This window comes from Salvia splendens, chromosome 9 (genome assembly GCF_004379255.2).
Source record: "Salvia splendens isolate huo1 chromosome 9, SspV2, whole genome shotgun sequence".
Taxonomy (NCBI): domain Eukaryota; kingdom Viridiplantae; phylum Streptophyta; class Magnoliopsida; order Lamiales; family Lamiaceae; genus Salvia; species Salvia splendens.
The window spans coordinates 4948983-4972023 of NC_056040.1; the positions used below are offsets into that span (position 1 = coordinate 4948983).

A 23041-nucleotide genomic window follows, 5' to 3' on the forward strand; every position below is an offset into this window, starting at 1 on the left:
TAGTTCAATGTATAAATAGAACTTAGATCAGATAGAAAAAGGTTAAGCTCTCTAGAGATAAAATAGCATATAGCAAGTCTGTGTTGTAAGCTGTAATCCCAGATCAAGCAATACAATCTTGCCCTCCCTTCTTCCCGTGGACGTAGATTTACTTCAGTAAATCGAACCACGTAAATTCATTGTGTCGTAGTCTTTATTCTCTACCAGCATTTACAAACATCAGAAATTCGCGGATCCATCACAGAGAAACACCATCGCACCTTCTCAGCTGCAAAAGAGCAGATCCACAAGAAATCCCAGAGAGAATAGAAGGTCCATCCCCCGTTGAATTGATTTGTTTTTGAATCCAATAATACAGTTTACTAGCTAAAATTATAAAATCGTAGATACGGTTTGGGCGGGTTTAGAACCTAATCTTGATTAGGGTACAGGGCCGAAAGTTTAGCCTCAGAAGCCCACAAAACGGCCCATCGATCTAATATTAATTCTACTACTTTACTTAATAAAAAATAAAAAAGGAAAACGGAAAATCGAATAGTTGACCCCGCCGGCTGAGCCGTTTTCCCCTTTGAAAACAACAGACCCTCACCCTATCTCTACATGATTGAGATCGATGTTTGATCTGAAATCTTTCAATATTTTTGTGTATTCAATTTAATTAATTATGAGAGACGATGACGTCCTCCCCGTATCCACCCCCACTTCTTCATCAGTATCTTATGTATCGTCGTCTTCGTCTAGGAAGGAATCTTCCTCAGATTCCTCCTCCATCTTCGGCCGCGGCCGCTACAAGTTTTGGGCCTTCGCCGTAATTTTGATGCTCGCATTCTGGTCCATGCTCACCGGCACCGTCTACCTCCGCTGGTCCGCCGGAGATCTCGATGACAGCTTCACACAAGACTACCACTCCCCCTCCGCCGATGATCTTGACGTTCTCGTAACTTCTCTTTCCCTTATGCAATCAAACATTAATCAAATCTATTAGTTAAATAGAATCGAGTGAGTAGCAATCTGTCCACTTAGTTTGAAATTAGGGTTGTGGGCAATTAGTACATTGTAATGATTTATCATGTTAGTTGGAGAGTAGGATTGTACAGAATTAGTTGCTTCGTATCTAATTGAACGGCGTTGTGAAATGTTTTGGTTAGGATATGGAGGAGAGGGAGAAAATGGTGAGGCACATGTGGGATGTGTACACCAACAGCCAGAGGATGAAATTGGCAGGTTTTTGGCAGGAAGCCTTTGTGGCTGCCTACGAGGATTTGACTAGCGAGGTACCTGAAGTTAGGGAGGATGCTATTTCGGAGATCGCTAGGATGTCGGCTCACTACTTGGATCTCACCCCGCCTCCACGATATTCTTCGTTATCATTGGTCAGTTCATTGCTGTAAAGTATTTTATCATCAAACATTGGTTATTTGCTTTTGTTGGATGTAATCTTTTGGTGTTTTTGAACTCTATTTATACTGGCATACCCAGGACCACCTTGGTTTATTATTGACTTTACTTACTAAAGAAAATTGCATGTGGTAGTCATCTAAACTCCAGGCTTTTTTAGCAGTAAATTGTTGATTAGTTAGAATGTACTATTTGCTATTATTGTTTTGGCCTTTTCTTAGAACTAGCATTTTTTATTGTTGGTATCTTGAATTGGTGAATATTTTTAGCTATATTTATCTACACTTAACTACATGTTTTGTTACATAGTTAGGGATACCCTTGGTTAAGTTTAGTTTGGTTTAGTTGGGTTCTGCCTACAATGATAATGAATCAATGAACTTTACCTGAATGGTTAGGGATACCCTTTTATATTGCGGGCATATTTACTGTCCTAAGTTGGCAATTTGTCATACATGGCTTCAGATTCTTATATACTGGAATAACTCACAGCCTTGGCTACTTAGATTAAGCTTCCTTACCAGAGTTCTGAAGCTAACTTTCTAAAAAGCAGTTCTGGGTTATGATGAAATGAATGCTTCATTCACTTACTAGGAAAGCAACTAACATATAAATTTGCATGCTCTATATGGCATACCTGATCTGTTGATCAGCTGTTCTACTTTTCATTGAGTGTAAATTCAGTATTTCCCTTTTCACTCTGGGGAACAATTGAGATATTTGGTCACAATGCTTATGTTATTTTCACTACTTTTGAACTTTTCTGATAAATTGATGAATCTCCCAACCCAAAAATCTCCACTACTTAGACTCTGTTAAAGCCTTTTGGAGAGTCATTCTGAATTGTGGATCAATACTCTGTACCCTGTTTCTGGATTGCTACCGATTATTATTTCCATTAGCAGCACAGTTTTGTATGTAAGGGGGATAAGAGTTGTAAATGTTTTCAATACTCTTCCCAAACAAATTTCTTGATGATGATTGATGGATATATTTTACAATGTGTGAATTTGGTTTAAAGTTTCAAACAAGTTTGTTGATGTGGTTTTATTTCATATTTACTTTCAGGGGTTACGGAATTTGAATATAAAGGATAAAGAAAAGCAAGTGTAGGGAAACCCAGCAGCAGCAGCAGCAGCAGCTAAATTAGACTTGAAAATCACTGAGGAATGGAATCAATGACTGTAACTTGCTTCGGGAATGTGTGCTGTGTGGATACTACTTCCTTGTTTAGGAAATACAGATTACATTCTAGTTTTGCTCTTTCTTATTTATTTCTACATTTTATGTTTCTGTATGATTTGAGGAAAGATCTCTTCATTCTTTAATTCATGTGAAAAGTTGAACATATCTTAAAGAGGGAATTTGTACTAAGTTTTATTGAGGAAAAAAGAAAAGAAAAAACATAAACCTATAGAGCATATTAATAGAAAAGAGAAAAAAAAATCTCATGCTACTTATTTGAGACATATAGCAAAAATATGTGATGGCGTAATGTACCAAGAAAAGGCACAGATGCTATAACAATTTCATATGGGATCTACACAGACCAAATAAAAGTGAAAAGAGTGGCGTATATAAGCTTTTATTGATAACACTTGTACATGTTTGAAAATGATAGTACTAGTTTTTTTAAATCTAAATTAGTAGTTTTTCTTACTATCATTTTGATTCTTCTGTAAAATTAATTTATTTTCATTTATTAAGCAATATATTAATCTCAATATATGAACTTCACATGGCGAGTTAGGCTATTTATATAATTTTCTTATTATTTTCATTGGACTAGCTTCTGTTGTCAAAACGAGTAACTTTCTATTATCCATACAATATCTAGAAATTCTTCACCATCTTCTGTTGAAAATATATATACATTTGAAAAACATGAAGTCGCGGATATGTAAAATGATGGAAGTATATCTCTGGTAGAGAAATTTGGGCGTTTCTCAAAGAGCAACAACCAATATTTGGCCCTGCATATATGATGAATAACATGAGCAATGATATGTTATGATATCCTGCCAAAGAAATGATTGAGAGATAATATAAAACAAATTTGGAGATGTTTATGAAGGAGTTGGTTAATAGGGAAAACAATGAAAATGGAGATGGGTGGGCCTGAAAATGGGGGAAAAGGCAAAAATGTAGGGGGAGGATATTGTAGTAGGGATTTCCCCCCTGAAGATGACTGCTGCGCCATTTGCTTCGATGACTTCAACTTGCCATCCAAGACTAGCTGTGGACACTGGTTTTGTTGTAAGTACTTATTTCTTTATTTTATGTTCTATCATTGATTCATCAAACTGGATGATTTTTGTTGATTGAATGTAAAGAATTTAGGGGATTGATGTGTTTGCATGCATGTTTATGCAATACAAGCTTGTTTGTGAATGTTCTTTTGGTTGAAATAACATGTTATTGTGATCTTCCTTTCTACATCCCTCTTATTCACTTACACGTCGTTTAACAGCCGGCTGTATTCTGGAGCTGTGGAGATACCGGCCAGATTCTAAACAATGCAAATGCCCTATATGCGGATGTTTGATACTTAATCTGGTTATGCAGTCGTCGATGCTGATTCAGCCAGGAGAAGAAGTTGGTAAAATTGTCCGCGACATCCAACTATACAATAATACTAACCTCGGGGGGTTCTCTGGCCTCTTAATGGTACTCACAATTTATGTCAATTATTGATACTCTATTACAAAAGCATTCCTCAATGAATATTAGGTGCTTCAGATTTCATGCTTCGTCTCGAAATTTCTGTGTTCAATAGATTGACTCTAAGTGCAGATGACAACTTAAAAGGGAACTACAACCTTGCATTCATTCATGTTGGTTGCAGAAAGCAGCAGGGCTGCCACTGCTAATCAGGAGAGGCCTGTGGGAAAATTTGAACATTACTATGTTGGAATACTTATGTAACTCAATGCATAAAATTGGTGTAAGTTCATATACTTATTGTGATTTCATTCATATGATGAATTTTGATCGAATGTTGGTTCGTAGCTGCTGTTGGGCGTCGTATATGAAGTTTTTGAGCTGCAATTCTTCCCAAATGGTAAGTAGTTCTTGAAGTAAACCTCTGCTTCTTAATCATCTTGTGTTGTTAACTCTTGAAACGCGACAGGGGGGATTGGGATCGCGGTATGGTTCGATTTGTGCATCTATGGCTTGGTGGTGTTCCTTCTATGGGATGTTATATGGCAGAGATGGATGGTGGTCTTCAGACGATTGCTTTGACAAATATGTCGATATTGCTTTCTGTGTAATCCGGCAATATTTTTGTTTTTACTTTTTATTTCGAAAATTTAAGGAAATGTTGTGCATTTTTATGTTTTCTTGATCTCTTTGCATTGCTTATTGGATAACCAATTCAAGAATATACAACGATTAATCTGAAAAACCATGACAGTTTGGACAAAATTAAATATGAGGTGGTGATACAATGATGTTGTTTTGGACAAAACATTGCCATTCAATTAAAACAACACCGATATATTCGAACATCATGGTTTTTTTAGCCACATCAGTTTCAATTTTGAACATATATACTTTTCCAATTTTTCAAGCGATATTTCAAGTGACGGTGACTCTAAAGTGGGATGGATGGAGTAATTCATTTTCATTTTACAAAATTACAATTGTAAAGATGAGATATTCTATAGACGGAGTAACCTAATCACCTATACATTTGAAGTTAAGTAAACCTGAAATCCTAAAATTAAAGGGCATAGCATTCAATTTTTTAAGAAAACAAAACCAAAACTACCCTCAGAGCATCCACAATAGCGGATGTCCTGGTCGTCCATCCGGAACGTCTACTATTGCGACGGACGAGCCGGCGGCGGACGAGAATGGAGGATGAGAGGTTGTCCGCGGGTGTGAGCGGACGTCCGTCGGGTCATCCGCTATTGTGGTGACTTGACGGACGTCTCGGCGGACGTCAGCATTTTTTGATTTTTTTTTCAAAACTCTATATATATGGTTCATTGCACTTCGTTTCATTTGCACCACAGACGAGCGACCGGCTAACGCATTTATTATCAGCGAGACCCCCGTTCGGCTAGCGGCAAACTATACAGATTCAAGGCATAACATGTGCTTTGTTTGAATTGTTTTTTTAGTTTGGGATGATTTTTTTTGGTGAACTATGTATTTTTTTAATTTAAATATGTATGCTTTTTTTTAATAAAATGGTTGCATTTTCCCCATATTTATGTCGAAATTTTAATTCCGTAATTGTTAATTTGTATATCTTTATTATTGTGCTTATCCGTCGGGATGTCCGCTATTGTGTAGTGGGATGTCCTTATGACGTGATAGGAGATGTTTTTGGGATGTCCGTGAGCTTGTCTGCCGGAAGGTCCATCCATATTGTGGATGCTCTCAGCCTTTTTTTCTCATTTTTACCCTCAAGATAAGGGGATGGATCCCCTGCTGTGGAGGGATCCATTCCCTCAAGATAAACCCATTTGGCATTAATTATGGTTGAATAGTGAGAATTCAAACACCAAAGAGGAGCCTGATTACAGGTAAATGAAAATTTGAATGTTGCCTCTAAAAATGTGTAAATGGTTGGACTTCCTGTATATAGAAAGAGATCAAAAAGAAAAGACAATTGCATGGCAAGGATGATTCTGTTCCCTTGGATTCCAACCTTATCCATCTTTAATTTCTTGATTACTATTGACTTTTTATGTTAAAATTCATACCTTCTGTTGAATTCCAGTATCTTTCCCAATTGGTTTTAATTAGAATTATATTGCAGACAAAGAGGTAGTAGCTCTTTCCGCAGCATAAATGCGCGTTTATTCCTTGCATGTATATGATCTTAATATTGATGAGTTTTTCATTCATCAAGGATTTTAAACTAATTAATCTAGTTTTTCATTTAATCTAATTTTAGTCCACAATCGACGAACCGTTACCATAGAAATCCATAAATTTTAAATCTTAAAAACAATTGATAATAAGATGGTTGACCCATAAGAGCATCCACAGTGAATGCCCGATCTCACGCCCAGCGTCCTCGGGCATCCACTGCAGGCGCCCGAGCCGTGCGACCAAAAGACCGGTCTTCCCGATCTCGCGCCCGATCCATCGGGCGCCCATTGCAACGCGACGCCAAGCCCTATCTCAGATAAAAAAATTATAAAAAATCAATTTTTAATTATAAAAACCGATTTTTAATTCTAAAAAATTGATTATTAATTCTAAAAAATTGAATTTTAAATTAAAAAACCATTTTTTAATTTAAATAAAAAAGTATAATTTCACAATGATACATACTAAAAGATGGATCCGTGAATTAGTGAAAGAATATATTTTATAGAATATAATCCTTCACACTAAATGAGCAAGTTTTGCATTGCTTGAGTAAACGTTTTATAGATAGGTTTTCAACTCCAACTTTCATTATGACTTCGATGTGGGATAAATGGTAGTTTTATAGATAGGTTATCAACTTCAAGTTTCTTTGTGATTTCGATGTGGGACAATTAGTTTTACACTTAAAAGAGAGTTTTTTGATGCTTTATGTAAAAATTTGTTTGAGTTCAATACATGATCTATGTTTAGCCTAATGGTAAATGTATTTTGACCTTTATTATACTTTTCTTATTTTATTCGATTAATGTAAGTGTTTTATTTAAATTTATTGTGTTCCATAATAGTGTATTTATATTTTGCTATTTTTTATTTGATTAAAATTAAATATAAAATTTACAAATTCTTTTTTTAAAATTAAGTAATGTATGCTTTTCATTTAGTAATTTAGGTTTTTTTTTAATTTAGTAATTTAGTTTAGTAATGTAGTTTTTTTTATGTAGTTTTTTATTAAGTAATATAGTTGTTTTTTAAAATTTGTGGTGTTTCATATAATCTATTTTGATATTTTAGTAATTAAAAATAAAAATAAAAAACAATAATATTAAAAATTAAAAGTAAATTGAGTTTAATTGATAGGGCACCCACTATGGCCAAACCATTGCAGAAAGAATGGGCATGCTGATGTGGCAACCACTAGGACTCCCACTAGGGCATCCATCGTGAATGCTCCAAGACTATATGGCGGTTTAAGTTCCCTCTCTACTTTTATTTCATTTCCAACAATATTCTAATGTTACACTAAGATTTGGACACTTTTTTTTATAACGGACTGTAGTAAACAGTTTGCCTAATATGAAAAACAATCGTGTGCTTATTGATGCAGTTATTGTTTGTGTGATAGGCGACCGAGAGCATTCACATCCATGCTCTTGCCAAATAGCATGAATGTGGGTCCGGACCCACTTTTATTCATTTTTTTTACTCTCTATTATTCCAGTAGAGCACAACACCCACATCCATACTCTTCTGCAAGAGGGGTCCCATCAATCTATTATTCAATTTAAATAAAAACATTTCTACAATATTAAAATGCATTAAAAATACCTGAAATACCATTACAAATTACTAAAAATTTAAAATTACATAATTAAAATCCTAAAAATTAAAAATTACATAATTAAAATCCTACAAATTAAAAATTACATATTTAAATCCTAAAAAATACATCCGTGGAAATTTAAATTTGACTACCCCGATGGCGGTATCCCTAATGTTTGTCGGAGAGCTTGTATCATTGCGTGATGTGAATCAAGTTGTCCGGGAGTCATTCGAGACGTATCGGCCATCTTGGCTTGACCCAAAAGGGCCGACAACGAGTTGGTGGGGAGTGAAAATATGAATTTTTTGGTAAAAATAATGAAAAATAAATTAAGAGTGAAGAAAAAACGGATATATTTTATTGGGAAGTGGGAAAATATTTTTTTATTTAAAACTGATTTTTTAATATATTTCAAATTGTAAAAAAAAGGAAAAATGCCAACGGCTAAACCGTTGGCCAATAATACGCCACCACGTCACCATGCTCATCGGCAAGAGCGCAACGGCGAGCAGGGTGCTCGCCGCGCATCGGCACGACGCCTGCTCGATGCAAAGAGCACCAATGCAGGTGCTCTTAGGCTCTCAATCAAGTACTCCCTCCGTTCCACGGTAATGGAGATGTTTCTTTTTGGTACGTAATTTTAAAAAATTGTGTTAAGTGAGTTAAGTAAATGAAGAATAAAGTAGGAAATGAAAAAGGTAGAAAGATGAAGAAAGAATAAAGTAAGAAAAAATAAAGTAAGTGGAAAAAAATATGTTGACTTTTACTAAAATAAATGACTCATCTACTATAGAAGGTATCAAAATGGTTAAATGACTACAATTATTATGAACGGAGAGATTATGAACGGAGAGAGTAACTAATTATTGTTACGATGTACTCCACATTGAATTAAGTGACAAATATTTGGAGGTACGATAGAAAAGAGTAATCTCTAGGAGTAATTATCCATAAATTTTTTACACTCTATGCCATTGCGTGAAATATTGTGGAAGATGGTAAATAGATTTTACTTTCAGTAATAGTACGTGATAGGTAGATTGAATGAGATGTGAGGTAAGTGTCTGCGTGTGGGAAGTGCAGATCAACATGTCAAGAGGATTCACTCAATCGCTAGATCTAAGAACTCCCTAAACTTATCGGACTGTGTCGTTGGGATACTCTCAATTCCTATCAAAACCTTAACTCATTTGCTATTGTCTAGTATAGGGAGTAAGGATCGATCCCAAAGAGACAGACGAGGTAAGCAAGTGTTCAGAGGACTTGGAAGGGGTCGGCTGCTGCCATGCAACTCATGGGTTAAGACTTGACTAACTACTAGACTTGGGAAATTAAACTGACTATCCTATCTGCTAGACCTAAGGAACGGAAAGAGAACGTACACATGCATGGGTAACAGAAATGAAGATTTAACTAAAGAAATTCAATACTAAACTACTTGACCAGGTAAATGGGTTTCCTAAAACGGTTAAACATAACATAAACATGCAGTGATGGCCATTTTCCCAAATTAACTAGTACGACGGAAAAGCTGCAGAAAGTAAACAACACAGATGACAGATCCGACTTCTAACTAACTTCTACCTTCATCTTCTCCAACAATCGAAATAACAGAGACGAAAACAGAGCATCAAGCATATGAAAATAGAGCAATCATGAATCCGACCTCAAACGTTACGATCAAACACAAAATGACTAGATCTAAACTACCAGGCCGACCAAAACAAGCAGAAAACAGTAAACATCCATAACCATGCAGAATTTAAACATCACGACTCAAATCCACAACTCCGTTCAACAATTCAACTCAGACCAGCCAAAAACAAACTCCAATACGTCAAATCCATACTCCTCAATTCCGATTCAACCGATCCAACAACAAATAAACTCCAATCAAAACGATCTCCACTCAAAATCAAACATAATTGCGAAAAACATCCAAATCAGTAAACACCAACGATCAGAACATCAGAATCAGCGAAACAGAAAACATAAACTTCCATAGCTACGATATTTAAGGTTCAACACTGAGACAATAAACGCCGAGCTTCTAAACCGGTGAAGTTAAAACGACGGAAAACAACAGAAAACTGTAAATTGTATCTTCGCCCTTCACGAGGACGGTGTTACACCACAGAATCTAAGCAAGGCTACCACGAACTCCCAGAATTTTACCCCATAAGTGTTTAAGTGCGCAGAGAAATGTGTGTGAAGTGATGAGCTAAGAGCGAAAAGTGTGAATGATGATCGGTCCCCTCTCTCTCTCTTCATGTTGTCTCTATTTATAGTTGAGGCTCGAACTTCTAGGGTAGTTTCTCTTCTGAATTGTCGATTTTGCCCTCCTAGAAAGTCCTTCAAAAAGATACTTTTCCTCTCGCAGTTGCTTCCTCGATCTCCTGGGACAGGTTGCAACTGGCTTCTTCACTCCACTTTTCCTTCAGTTTCCTCTGCCTGGTAGATTTTTCCTTCCATTCCCTTGACCTGGCAGATTCTCTACGCACCTGAACTTAAAACGTGTATTAGTTCACAGAAATAATAAATTTTAATCCCATAACTGATGCATGAAATTGGTATTATCAGTCTGATTTTGATTGAAAATAAGTGTATTTTTCCCTAGCACGCAAAAGTTGAATGGAAAAATGGATACTACATTTTAGCATGATGCTGGAAATATGATTGAATAGTGTAACTTGCAAAAATAAAACCTTCTTCACTAAGCACTTTTCTTTATCAAGAGTAGATATATAAACATTTCACGAAATGGTAAAATTGGTATGTGTGTGATTTTTAGAGATGAAAAATAAGACTGCCATTGCATGTAAGTAAGACTGGTGTTACAGTGTGTGGCTCAATGGTTTTGATGGAAGATATTGTGCCTTGTTATGGTTCAAATATGTAACAATTTTTTACATGCAAAATAAGAGGAATGATATACTACTACTATATATATTATGTGAGCACCATTCTCGTTCGATGCTCGTTTAACGTTGTTCGTTTTGATTTAAATATTTAGTTTAATTTTAATACGTTAAAAATGTTATTGAAATTTTTTATTTCACAAAATTCATAAAAAAATCAAAGCTTGATTTGTTATTTTATTAATTTATTTAAAATTATAGAAAAAACAAACAAATCGAACTTTGATTTTTATGAATTTTGTGAAATTAAAAATTTCAGTAACATTTTTTAATATATTAGAATCAAACTAAATATATAAAATGAAATAAGTAACACTAAATATGCATCAAACGAAAATGACGCTCACATAAAATATGTATCATATAATTTCTCTGCAAAATAATAATCGAAGGATAATATCTTAGGAATTTGCGAGGTGAATCGGGTCATCAATTTTAAATTCATCTCTAGAACTTATAATTAAACATCATGTAGTTCAGTTGTTATTAGTCATAATATTATTAAAAAAATGCTACTACTATATCAACTATTCAAAAGGATGCATCTTCAGTCAATAAAATTGTCTCGCTTTCTAAAAAAATGGTTTGAACAACATTTCGCTTCGTGGATTACTATCATTATGAATACTAGTATTCCTCAGTGTTTAAAGAATTGTCCCATAAATTTATTTCGGCTCATCCATCAAACTAGTCGTATATAAAAAAAATTCTTAATTTATTATTCACTTTTTTTTTTTCTTTTTCCTATTTTATCCACCCTTTATCTCTCTTTATTACTCCATTTTACACACTTTATATCTGCCTATGTTATACTCCCTCCTTTATTTATAGTTGAGGCGAAACTTTTCCGCATTGAATTTAAGAAAAAAATGTTGAGTATGTTAAATAAATAGATAAAAGAGTAAAAGAGAGAAAAAAAGTAGAAAGACTAAAATAGAAAGTGAATAAAGTAGAGAGAGTAAACAAGAAAGAGAAAAAAGTTACTCCATCCGTCCCCCAAAGTTTGTCTCACTTTGATCGGGCACGAGTTTTAAGAAATGTAATAAAAAGTGAGTTAAAAAGTTAGTGGAATGTGAGTCCTATTTTTATATATTAGTTTTATAATAAAATGTGAGTATAAATGAGTTAGTGGAATATGAGGTCCATCACAAAAAATGGTAAAAAGTGAAATGAGACAAATTTTGTGGGACGGACGGAAATAAAAAAATGAGACAAACTTTCATAAAAGGAGGGACACTATGGATGAAAATAACTCAACTATAAGGAAACTTTCCGAACTGGAAAAATAACACAACTTGTGGGAAGAATATGTGGTGGAAAACTAGGTACAAATTAATTTACCAAGTTGGTTAATCCCAAGATTTACCGATTTAATTATTGTCAAGACATAAAACAATTCGACCGAAAATGAAAAAGAAAAAGAAAATAGTTGGAAAATGACATTCATAAAGACATCTCTTTCTGTCTCTCATCTTGTGGCTGTGTAGTAAGTGGAGTATATATATATATATAAACCCTTTTGCACAGCATTTTACAGCAGCAGCTTAACACAGCAATGGCTAAACGTTTCAAGCTCAGAATTTGCAGAGCCATCGCCACCACTCTCCAATCCTGCCGCTCCAAAGACCCTTCTAATCTCCCAAAAGACCCCGTCCCTTCATTCTCCCATCCCCGTCCCGCCCTCATCTCTACCGCCAACCAATTCAAGTGGCAAAAGGAAGACAAATGGCACGTCGTCGCCAAGATCCCCACCTCCCCCCCGCCGGAGAAGACCCGCCGCCGCGCCAAGAAGAAAAGGAACCTCCCCACCAGGATCCGCCTCAGCACCTCCTCCGCCGACAGCGGCTGGTTCAGCAGCGAAGGTGCCGCCACCGCCGCCGCCGCCGACGAGGAAACCGAAACCCTAGTCTCCTCCTCCCCGGGATCCTCCTCCTCGCTCCATCCGATCCGAGAAACGCAGCCCTTCCCCAATTCAAACCCTAGAAACCCTCCCCGGAGGAGCAGGAGATCGAGGCGAGCGCCGGTGATGGAGACGACGCCGGCGAGGCTGTCGGTGTTCAAGAAGCTGATACCGTGCACGGTGGAGGGGAAGGTGAAGGAGAGCTTCGCGATCGTGAAGAGATCGGAAAATCCGCTGGAGGATTTCAAGAAGTCGATGATGGATATGATCGTGGAGAAGCAGATGTTCGACAAGAAGGATCTCGAGCAGCTGCTGCAGTGCTTTCTCTCCCTCAATTCCACCAACTATCACGGCATTATCGTGGAGGCCTTCTCCCAGATTTGGACCGCCATGTTTGCGCCGCCGCTGGAGCATTCCCAGTGCCGGAGAGTGTCGCGAGTAGCCTCGTTTTAGATTATTATTATTATTATTATGATTTAGTTTGGTTTTCGCTTTCTACGTATGTATTGTCTACGGCTAATGTAGATAGTGCTAATAATCAGAATGTTTAAGGTGTTTAATTTAGATTCTCTGTCGTCTATCTTTCTTGTTTTCATATAAATTCATTTGTCATACAAATTGCATGCCTTTCTATTCACATATTCAATTACTCATGCCGCCCAAAGCTGAACATCAAATTTTCCATTTAAACACATTAGCGCAATGAATAATTGGAACTACCCAAATAAGAATACAAATTAACCTAATCAGACAAAACTGACACTGTTCTTTAATTTAATTATAATCAAATGGTGATCGCATAATTTAAACAACAAATCTATGTGGCCAAATTTTGTACAACCAAAAATTAGTTTAATTTAAAAAAACAGGTTTATTTATGCATTTAATTAAAATATATGAATGCATATATAGTACATGGAAAATGCATAATATTGTGGTCATATATTTAAGATTTGTGTATAATTTTTTTTTTACTTTTTTGGAATCATAAATGTAATTAGTGCATACTTTAATTCAAATTTTAAAAACAATAGAAAGGAAATTCAAATATAAAAATAAAAATGAGATTAAAGGCTAATAAATCTTTTTAACTTGTCCACTTACTTATATTTATTATTTTAATATATAATTAATATATCAAATTATTAATATAATTGTATAAAATTTGATTCTTCATCAGTAAAATAATTAATTTGCAAAATCGAGAAAATAGGTATGCAAGCATCTGATTTAGATCTAATCAATTAGAGGTGAAATGACTCTACGTACAGAGACGTGCCTATATTTTTAATTTGTATCGAAATCACAACTTTGATGGATTTGGGGAGATGTACTGAAAAGCCTTGATTTTGAATGCAGTAGTACTCCTACAACACTATGCATGTCACACCAGCTCATTATTAAATTTTACCATGATTTCGAATTCGAGAAAATAGGTATGCAATCATCTGATTTATATCTTTCTTTCATATCTATCATAGCTAAACTTTTCTTAATTAACATATCACAAATCTATCAATAAATTGTGGAGTAGTAATCCATTCATCCCAATACAAATAATCATTGATATTCCTTTTTTTTTACTATGCCATTATAACTATAAGTAATCAATTTTTATTTTAGCAAAAAAATAATACTCCATATTTACACTCTCCATTTAATTCAATAGATATGATTTTGTTAACTTTCATGTCCAAAAGAAATCCACCCCTAATAATAAGATAGAAAAATTAGTAACTTTTTCAATCCACTTTTTTTTTTACATTTCTTAAAACTCGTGTCGAATATAAGTGTGATAATTAACGGCGAACGGATGAAGTATATTACTTTAATATTAATAAAATTAAATTTTCCGATAGTTAATTTATACATAATTTATTGTAAAAATAGATGTATTTTTATGAAAGAATAACTAAAATTAATTGCTTGTCAAAAATATAATCATACCTGTACATTCCACAAATGAGCTACTAGTACATCTTTAAATTTATTTTAGCAACATACTAGTATATCTCTATTTTTGTTATATGCTAATTACAGCCTATTTATAATATTTCACAATTTTTTTTTACTTTTTTGGCAGTAACATAACTGTAATTTCACACAACAGTGCTGCTACTACTACTACTACATTTCTTATGATATTTGAATGCATGTTTGATGTTTCTCTGTCTCTATTTGGTTTGACTATAAGCACATAGAGGTGTGTATTAGATAGAGCATGATTTGACAGGGGAACCAGAGATAATTGATTTAATTTAAAAACACTTTTTCTCCACCTTTGATTGAAAATCACCCGCCACACATGTTACGGAAATCATTCGCTTCCCCAAATCATTATTACAATCATCCTTTTTTGTTGCCTATATGTTTCACTCATCATTTCAATTCTAAACCCATCACTCTTATTTTATGGAGATCAATTTGTTTTGTCATAATTACTTGACCTTCTTGTCATTGTTGAGGCTTCACAAATGATACCTTCCCTTCCTCCTTCTATTTTGTTTTATTATAGCATTTGATTTTATCAAATTTGTGTGTAATCATATATAGGGTTTGGTTATTATCCAAAGAATATAATTTTATGGAGTGTGGCTGTTTCTCAAATTTGATTAGCTCTGCGGAATATGCAGAGTCCTTATGTATAATTAATAGACATAAATATATGCATCTCTTCTTTTTAGATTGGATTTTCACTTTGTTTGTTATCGTGATTGCATTTTGCGATGAAAAATCAGTTTGCTAGAAATGGAAAAGATTTAGCAGACTCCTTCAAATTTTCACGCTATCAGAGATTCTTCTTTACCTTTCTACCCTCTCTCCATCTCATCCCTATATCTATCTTCTCTCTCTCTCATTGTATTCAATCTATTTTCTTACTTTTGCCAGCGTCTGGGCACTGTTTCTTTTGTGGAAATATTGTAAAGTTTCATCAGATTTCTAATAAATGAAGTGTTGTGTTATTATGGGAGTTGATGTATATGTGTACCTACTGCTCCATGACCTAGAATAATTAATAATACAGCCAAATATTTGTGACTGCTCCCTTCTTTCTTTTTTACTTTTTCATTAATTTATTCACTCATTCCTGTGTAACTACTCTAGCTATATATATAGATGGACAGCAACTATTGCACTTCCACTAATTACTATCTGCACAGCCCACTCAATTTACACTTACAAGCCTAAATTGCTCAAATTATAGATGGGATGGTGAACCCCAATTTAGTGGGTAAGGTGTTTTTTCTCTATTAGCATATAGAGACTAATTTTGGTAGTCATATCAAAATGAAATGGACTATGTCATTTATTATGGACTAGACTGATGTTTAGCCATCCACACACTTGAAAACTTGATTTGATCCTAATTGAAATTTAGTTGGGAATGAAGTAGTTCATTTGCCCCATTAAAAATAAAATGTTTTTCTTTTAGAGTTGTTCCATTAAAAATGAAACGTTTCCTAAAATAGAAACAACTCTATCTTCTACTTTTTTTATGTCTCTTACTTGATTCTTTACTCATTAACTCATAAAACAACACTAAATACAATCTCGTGCTAAAAAATAAATGTTTCATTTCTAATGGGACGGACGGAGGGAGTACTAAATATCACCCTTGAAGTCTCATTTCTAATTTTGATAAATGCATCTTGGTCCAGTTTGAAAATTTTCAAGGTTTAAAATTGGTGATAGCTTATTATCAAGTTTGTTTTCAGATTTTCGCCAAACCCAGGAAGTTACAAAAACTAGAAATGAAATCGTACACATGTTTCATTTTGCAGACTAATATAGTAATATCGGAATTACATTTATATTTCTTCATGTAGAAATAGGTTAGGTTCGCTGAACTATCATTTTGGTGAAGTTAGGTTCATATACTATCATTTGATCGTCTTTGAAAAGACTTGATTTTAACAAAAATAATAATACAAGAAACTTATCATTCTTCTTCTGAACCTTACTCTGATTAAAGAATTAAAGATAGATGAAATAGCTGTGATTTCGGTGAGAAGCAATTGAACAGACGATAAATTGTAATAACACAAGTATTTCAAAAGTCCTAAAATAATGTCTTTCTTGAAACCACAGTGGTTGATGAATAGTTGTGCAAGTAAACATATATCCATATCAAAGGATACAGTCCACAAAAAAACAAGTGTAAAGAAACAAAATGCAGAATTTAGCATACAAAAAAGAAAAAAAACTGAGACAGGAAACAAAAAGAGTAGTACTTGGAAATACTAGATGAATAGTAGTTGATGTGGAGGGGACAAATATATAACTGCTAATTGGGGAGTTGATAAGCTTTATTGATTGCTGGGGAAAGGAATTTAGTTTATACGATAGCACTGTGTAAGAAGTTAGACAAGACGATGACACCATTGCTGTTGAGAGATGAAAAAGTAGATCTTGAGGGAGCAGGAGTATCACGGTGACAGCATATGCATGCATGCTTCTAACTCACCAAACTTGAACAGGCAAAGCATTTATTTCTTATAATCAACCTACAACTATGCTTATACTATATCTCTTATTACTCCTCCTCTCATAGGAGTAATTAATTAAGTTATTCTGGTCTGACAAATTCTAGAATATTTAGGAATTGCCATTTCTTTCTCAGTACTTAATACTACTAACAATTTTGGCTTGGGCATTTCCAGTGTAATCAGAGAGGACCACAGAATTAAGCTGAGAAACACGTTTCTATTGAATGTCCGGACGATGGCGAATAAGAAACCCCAAGAAGATGTGGCAATATTATTTCCAACCCGAAGGTGTAGTAAACCAAGTGCCTCCGTTAATAATGCTGAACTTCTGACTAGATAATTATCAATCAAAAAGTTGAACAAGAATATATTTTCTAACTAACTACTTGAACATGTCGTAATAAGAAATAGGTCAGAACAGTACCAATGTTGGCATATAACAACTTCACGAGTGTCAAGTTTACTGTGGCGCCATATTCATATGTTGAGGTGGGGGCATCATATGCTGCATGGGATGGGTTCCACCCATGAGATGCTGGGGAGGTGGCGGTGGTCGCCAACCAGGTGGAGCAGCCATTCCAGATGGAGGCGGTGGAGGTCTCATAGGAGCTGGAGCCATTTGTGGAGGTGGAGGTGGCATGCTTCTGAATTGCTGCATTGGTGGAGGAATACCAGCATGACCAGGTTGCGGTGGCTGGCCCTGCCAAGATGGCACTTGCATCTGCATAGGTTGATACATGTTCTGTGGAGGTGGCGCACCGAGTGCTGGGACTGGTGGTGGAGGAACAGGGCCGTTTGTAAAGGGCCTTGGAGCAACCGGGGCATTGACACCACCATTTTGCTGAGGGATTGTTGGAGGTCCACTCGCAAACATGGTGTGGGGCCTACTTCTTTGGGTAGTAGGATTACTTGCTGCAAGAACCCTTTCTGCAATTGTAATGGAGGAAAACTGCTTCAGTAATGAACACAAACTGAGACTATTAAGCCTTAGTGGCAAGACCTAGGAACTTCAAAGTCTTAAGCAACACTCACCTGCAGGGGTACCGTGGCGCTCTCCTTTAGTATCTTTCTTGTATGCATAAGACACTGTTATTTGACGATTGCAGAGATACTGACCATTCATTGTCTGTGGAATGAAGTATATTAGGATATTCAAATATTTGAGCCATTTGAAAGAAAAAATTATTTTGTTTCAAGCTTATAAGTTTATTGGAGGGAGAATAACTTAATTCAGGAGAGAATCCATAATTTTCATAAAACCAATACCTTGAGGATGAGAGCTCAATGTTTAACTAACATTATACACTGGCACCACACGAGTAGGTAGACACACCAAAGCAGGATGATGACCCTTAAGATTTGGGCTATTCATTTAGGATGCTGTAAAAATGATATTTGTTTTACCATTCTGAACCATTGATTAACATATCAAAACACGATGTTCAACCCAACCTTAAGTCTCATTTTGGAAATAAGTGTGGCAAAACATGTTGAATTTTCAGCTCCTAAAACTCAACATTTAATTGATATATCTTCAGTGACTTGCATTCAGTAGGAGTATCCATAATTTTCATTTGGTAGGGGTTTGGTCCATTCGGAAAAGTTAAGAGGCTAAGAGCCAAAAAAATGTTCTCAGGCAGCACAAGCATAGCATTAGACAGAAATTGTACCTCAATAGAAGCATCAGAAGCCTCAAAAGAATCATAGCTAATAAAACCAAAACCGCGAGAATTTCCAGTTTCCGGATCTCTCATTATCTGCAAATGGCACCAAAACTTAAAATCCAGCAGCAAATGAAAGCCAAACTACACTCCCATAAGTGAAACTTCGAAAAGATTATCTCATTTAGGCAGTAAACATGGCAACAAGAAAAGGTTAATGAATGGTAATGGGCGTGATCACACAGACATGATCCTAATTACAGATGAACTAAAAATCAGTGAAAGATGCAACTTGAGGCAGAAGGAGCATTATGAACATCAGTATTCATACAAGCAAACAAAGAAGTAGAAAAATTAATTACTAATTTACTACACTACACATGGTAATACAAAAAAGAAAATGATTGAAAATACTATTAATCTACCAATAATCTTCAATAATAAAGAAATATACAAAGAGGCAGTGGACCAAGAAATCTAGAATGGTTTAAGGCACAATATTTCTCAATCACTGATAAAAGTAACTGTCCCCATTTCCTAAACAAAAGCATGCACTCCAGGTCATGATAGGCCATTCTAATGGATGTCCAATCCCAAAGTAGAAAATGGGCCAAATTCACCCCACTCCACTCTCATCTCACCCCAAGGAGAAGGGAATGTATATAAAGTATGGAGAAGTGTATCAACACATATAACACACAAACGCACACACACTCAGGATGAGAGAGTTATAAGCCCAAATGGATTCAGATATAAACAGATTTAATACATGGACAACACCCTTGGATTATCAAAACTTCACAAACCTACATTATCATACTCCACATGTTAGGAATGATCACACAAAGACAACAACAAACAATGGATAAGTCTAAGATACGACAGAGGCCAAACCTTAGGATTTGCAACAATAACACCAAAAGCACTGAAAGTGTCATAAAGAAGCTTTTCATCAACATCCTGCAAAAGTAGAAACAATAGCATCATATAAGACAATTCAGCAGTTATTTAAGAAATTCACCACAAATAAATGTCTACTACATTAGACCAGTTATAACAATGACTTCGATAGAACAAAACAGAGCATTTGATGGAGGAAGCAAAAAATAACTTACAGGATCCAGATTTCCAATGAAAAGGTTAGCTCCGACATCAACACTTTTCTTATCTTGTGAAGCCTATAGTCATAATAATAGGATCATACAATTAAACTCGTATGATATAATACTAGTATAATATGTCATAACTTAATAGAACAGTAGAGAAAATGCAATTGCCAGCCACAACTGAACTACAACATAGATGCATACAGCATACCTTATTTACTCGAATAGGTTTTCCAAACAATTTTAACATATTAAGAACCTTGATTGCCTGCAAAAAGAATTGGTAATCAAGAAATCAGAATTGAGATAAGGAAATGAAAGTTGTGGTTTTGATAATGTTGGAAGTAAAAAAGATTACATAATCGGCATCTTCTTCGCTTCTAAACTCCACAAACCCGTAGCCTTGATGAGCATTTGTAACTCTGTCCTTGGGCACATATACATTAACTGGAACAGGCAAACAGAGAAAGATAAAGGCAATTGTTTGTAATAAAACAACAAAAATCCACTAAATTATTTAGGTTTACAGAATAAGGTCCTCAGAAAAAGCATTGACGTACCAACTGGACCTGCTTGCACAAACAGCTCCCATAATAATTCTTCACCTGCCTGCATGCCCGCATAAGAGATAAATCATAAGTCTTCAGATACCAAGGGCGACAGACATCATATGTATGCAGGGTGTTAACATTAGTAGATAAGAGTTGGATGGTGCACATTATAAAACCAGCAGCTTATGATAAAGCTCTCGGTATAAATAAATAAGAAAAGAACATCATCAGCTCATATCGTGAATTTAGACACAGGCAATACATAAATTTAAAACCAATAGCAGATAATAAATTAGCGCAAATCAACAAGATAATATTTTTAAACATTGAACAAGCGACCTTAAAATGCAAAATCTAGGAGGTAAGTGAGAACCATAACCACTCAAATCATTAGAACTTCAAGGCCGTAACCAAGAAATATTCAGGAAAAATCTGACATCCGCAACATTTCTCCAATATTACAGTATCAGTTAAATACACCAAACTTCATTAAGTCCATTACTTGTATAGATGTTTAAGCAAATGGAGCATTATTTTTACTTCTTCGAGTTCCCAGGTAACCATGGAACCCTGAACACAGCTTGGAGCTGAATTGGTGCATAAACATAGCAAAAATGAAACCAATAATTTTTCAAAAATTCGCAAAGTAATATTGAGATTTGAGTAAAATAAAATTCCATGATAAATTTGAGCTGGCCCGCACAGTAACCAACACCAGACTTAAACCCTAGAACAAATTGACAGCAAAAAAAAGAGATAACAAGAAAATAGCACTTTGGATTCGAGATTGCCGACGTAGACGGTGGCGTCTTGGTTTCTCTCGGCGGAGTGCTGGCCGAGGAGATTTGCGCCGACGCCCGGCGCTATTCTGGTCGTCATCTAGACTAGTGACTAGAGCCAACCGAAGCTTCGAGGGGTTTAGAGTTGCACCTCCAAATTTCAGGACTTTGGTTTGCCCTCCTCCTATAATCCCATTACTTAGAGATGCCCTATTATTTTCAAAAATCATTATCTCATTTTTCTAGTAATAGTAGTTTAGAAAATTAAAAAAACCCTTAAATTCAATGAATATGTTTTTTACACAAATATGAATAGGGTTGTGATCAATTATATTTTTTTAGTCTAATTGAGAATTGAGATGCTTTATTAAATGAGTGGTCCAAAATTTGCCATATGAAAAATATTTTTAGATTAATTAATTATGAAATGGCAGAATGGTAATTTCATGGTACATTTTATTCAATAATTATTTTTTTATTTTAATTTTTTAAATTTTTTTTAATTTTTAAATTTTTTTGTCAACTACATATACAATTCATGTCAACTACACACATATAATGTCAACTATGTGTACAATTCATGTCAACTACACACATATAATGTCAACTACATATACAATTCATTTCAACTATACACATATAATGTCAACTATAAGTTGTTGACATTTGATGTGTGGGCTATTAACGATAATACCCCCGAGTTGACATAATCTATTTGTAGTTGACATTTCGAAAATGGTGTGGATGAGTGGCTGAAAATGCATGTCAACTCTCAATTAAGCTAAAAAATCTCAACCTAACAAGACCCAATATGAATGCTGTGTTTTAATGAAGTTTATGAATCGTTTCAATCACTAGCCAGTTTCTTGATAAAAAAAAATCTAACCTATATAGTCATCTTATAAATAATTTTTTACCATGATTTAGAAATAGCTAACAGAGCATAGGTGAAAATTAAGGGGATAAAAAAAGGTAAAATTAATAAAAATAAATCTCTATTTTATATGTACTACACTATATTTGTATTGCAATAGGAGACTGGACTGCCCTCCAATTATTAGTACAATGAATTTAAGACCTAGCAAATGTAACAACTCTACCAATATCCAGAAATCATTTTTATAGTGTATTCTATTTAACGCATAGTCGTACTATTATTAAAATTGGCGCCATAATAAAATAGAAAAAAAAAACTGATCAAACTGTTTCCAATCTAAAAACGTAGGGGCTTCGGTTATGGAGTTGGGCTTAGAATCGATAGCGGTTACTTTATGAAATTAAAATGTAGAGAGAGGGAGAGAGAGAGAAGTGGAAGAGTTTCCGGCGAAGATGGGAATCCGCGGCGTCTGGACATTGAACGCAATGTAAGCCGATCATTTTCCCATTAGTTTTTCCTATTCTCATTTTCTATACGAGCTACGCATATTCATCTGTGGATCTGCCCATTACTGTCAGCAAACTATTTTTCTGTACGAGTAAATTGTTGTGCTTGAATTCGGAGCTATTGCTCTATTTTGTTGTGTGTTTGTGAAACACTGGATTGTAAATCATTTACCGGGGAAAGAACAATGAGGGTACAACACTGCATCAGCTCAAGGAAGCCCTATTCTGTGTATGTTTCTGGAGTTTCGAATTTTTAGGGCTGTAACTTGAATAACCAGTAGATAGATTGAACGTGAATGCTGTGAGTCGGGTTGCCATGAATGATGTGAAGTCCTTTTGTAAATCATGACCTATTGATGTTGTTGCATTGCGATAATTGCTATTGATCTCTGGCATCATCTTATGGAGGAGGATCTAATTGCATATTT

The 23041-nt window shown here is 35.0% G+C and overlaps 4 protein-coding genes across 4 annotated transcripts; 3 read left to right on the forward strand and 1 right to left on the reverse strand.

Moving 5' to 3' along the window:
* The first annotated feature begins 513 nt into the window (after positions 1-513).
* On the forward strand, positions 514-2708 carry LOC121746957. Its single transcript, XM_042140925.1, has 3 exons — positions 514-937; positions 1149-1373; positions 2467-2708. The coding sequence occupies exons 1-3, from the start codon at positions 665-667 to the stop codon at positions 2509-2511; spliced, it is 543 nt and encodes a 180-aa protein (XP_041996859.1). The 5' UTR covers positions 514-664; the 3' UTR covers positions 2512-2708.
* Positions 2709-3491: 783 nt separating this feature from the next.
* On the forward strand, positions 3492-4641 carry LOC121748172 (E3 ubiquitin-protein ligase RNF170-like). The gene is made up of 5 exons (XM_042142396.1): positions 3492-3654; positions 3869-4065; positions 4244-4342; positions 4408-4459; positions 4529-4641. Exons 1-5 carry the CDS (start codon positions 3495-3497, stop codon positions 4639-4641), a joined length of 621 nt encoding a protein of 206 aa, XP_041998330.1. The 5' UTR covers positions 3492-3494.
* Positions 4642-12259: 7618 nt separating this feature from the next.
* Positions 12260-13210, forward strand: LOC121747220 (transcription repressor OFP7-like). The gene has a single exon (XM_042141221.1). It carries the CDS (start codon positions 12302-12304, stop codon positions 13097-13099), a length of 798 nt encoding a protein of 265 aa, XP_041997155.1. The 5' UTR covers positions 12260-12301; the 3' UTR covers positions 13100-13210.
* Positions 13211-17448: 4238 nt separating this feature from the next.
* On the reverse strand, positions 17449-21431 carry LOC121749541 (splicing factor 3B subunit 4-like). The gene is made up of 9 exons (XM_042144106.1): positions 21226-21431; positions 20461-20509; positions 20259-20347; positions 20112-20168; positions 19910-19972; positions 19689-19754; positions 18804-18890; positions 18166-18259; positions 17449-18060 (listed from the first exon to the last, which is right to left on the reverse strand). Exons 1-9 carry the CDS (start codon positions 21328-21330, stop codon positions 17594-17596), a joined length of 1077 nt encoding a protein of 358 aa, XP_042000040.1. The 5' UTR covers positions 21331-21431; the 3' UTR covers positions 17449-17593.
* Positions 21432-23041: the final 1610 nt, after the last annotated feature.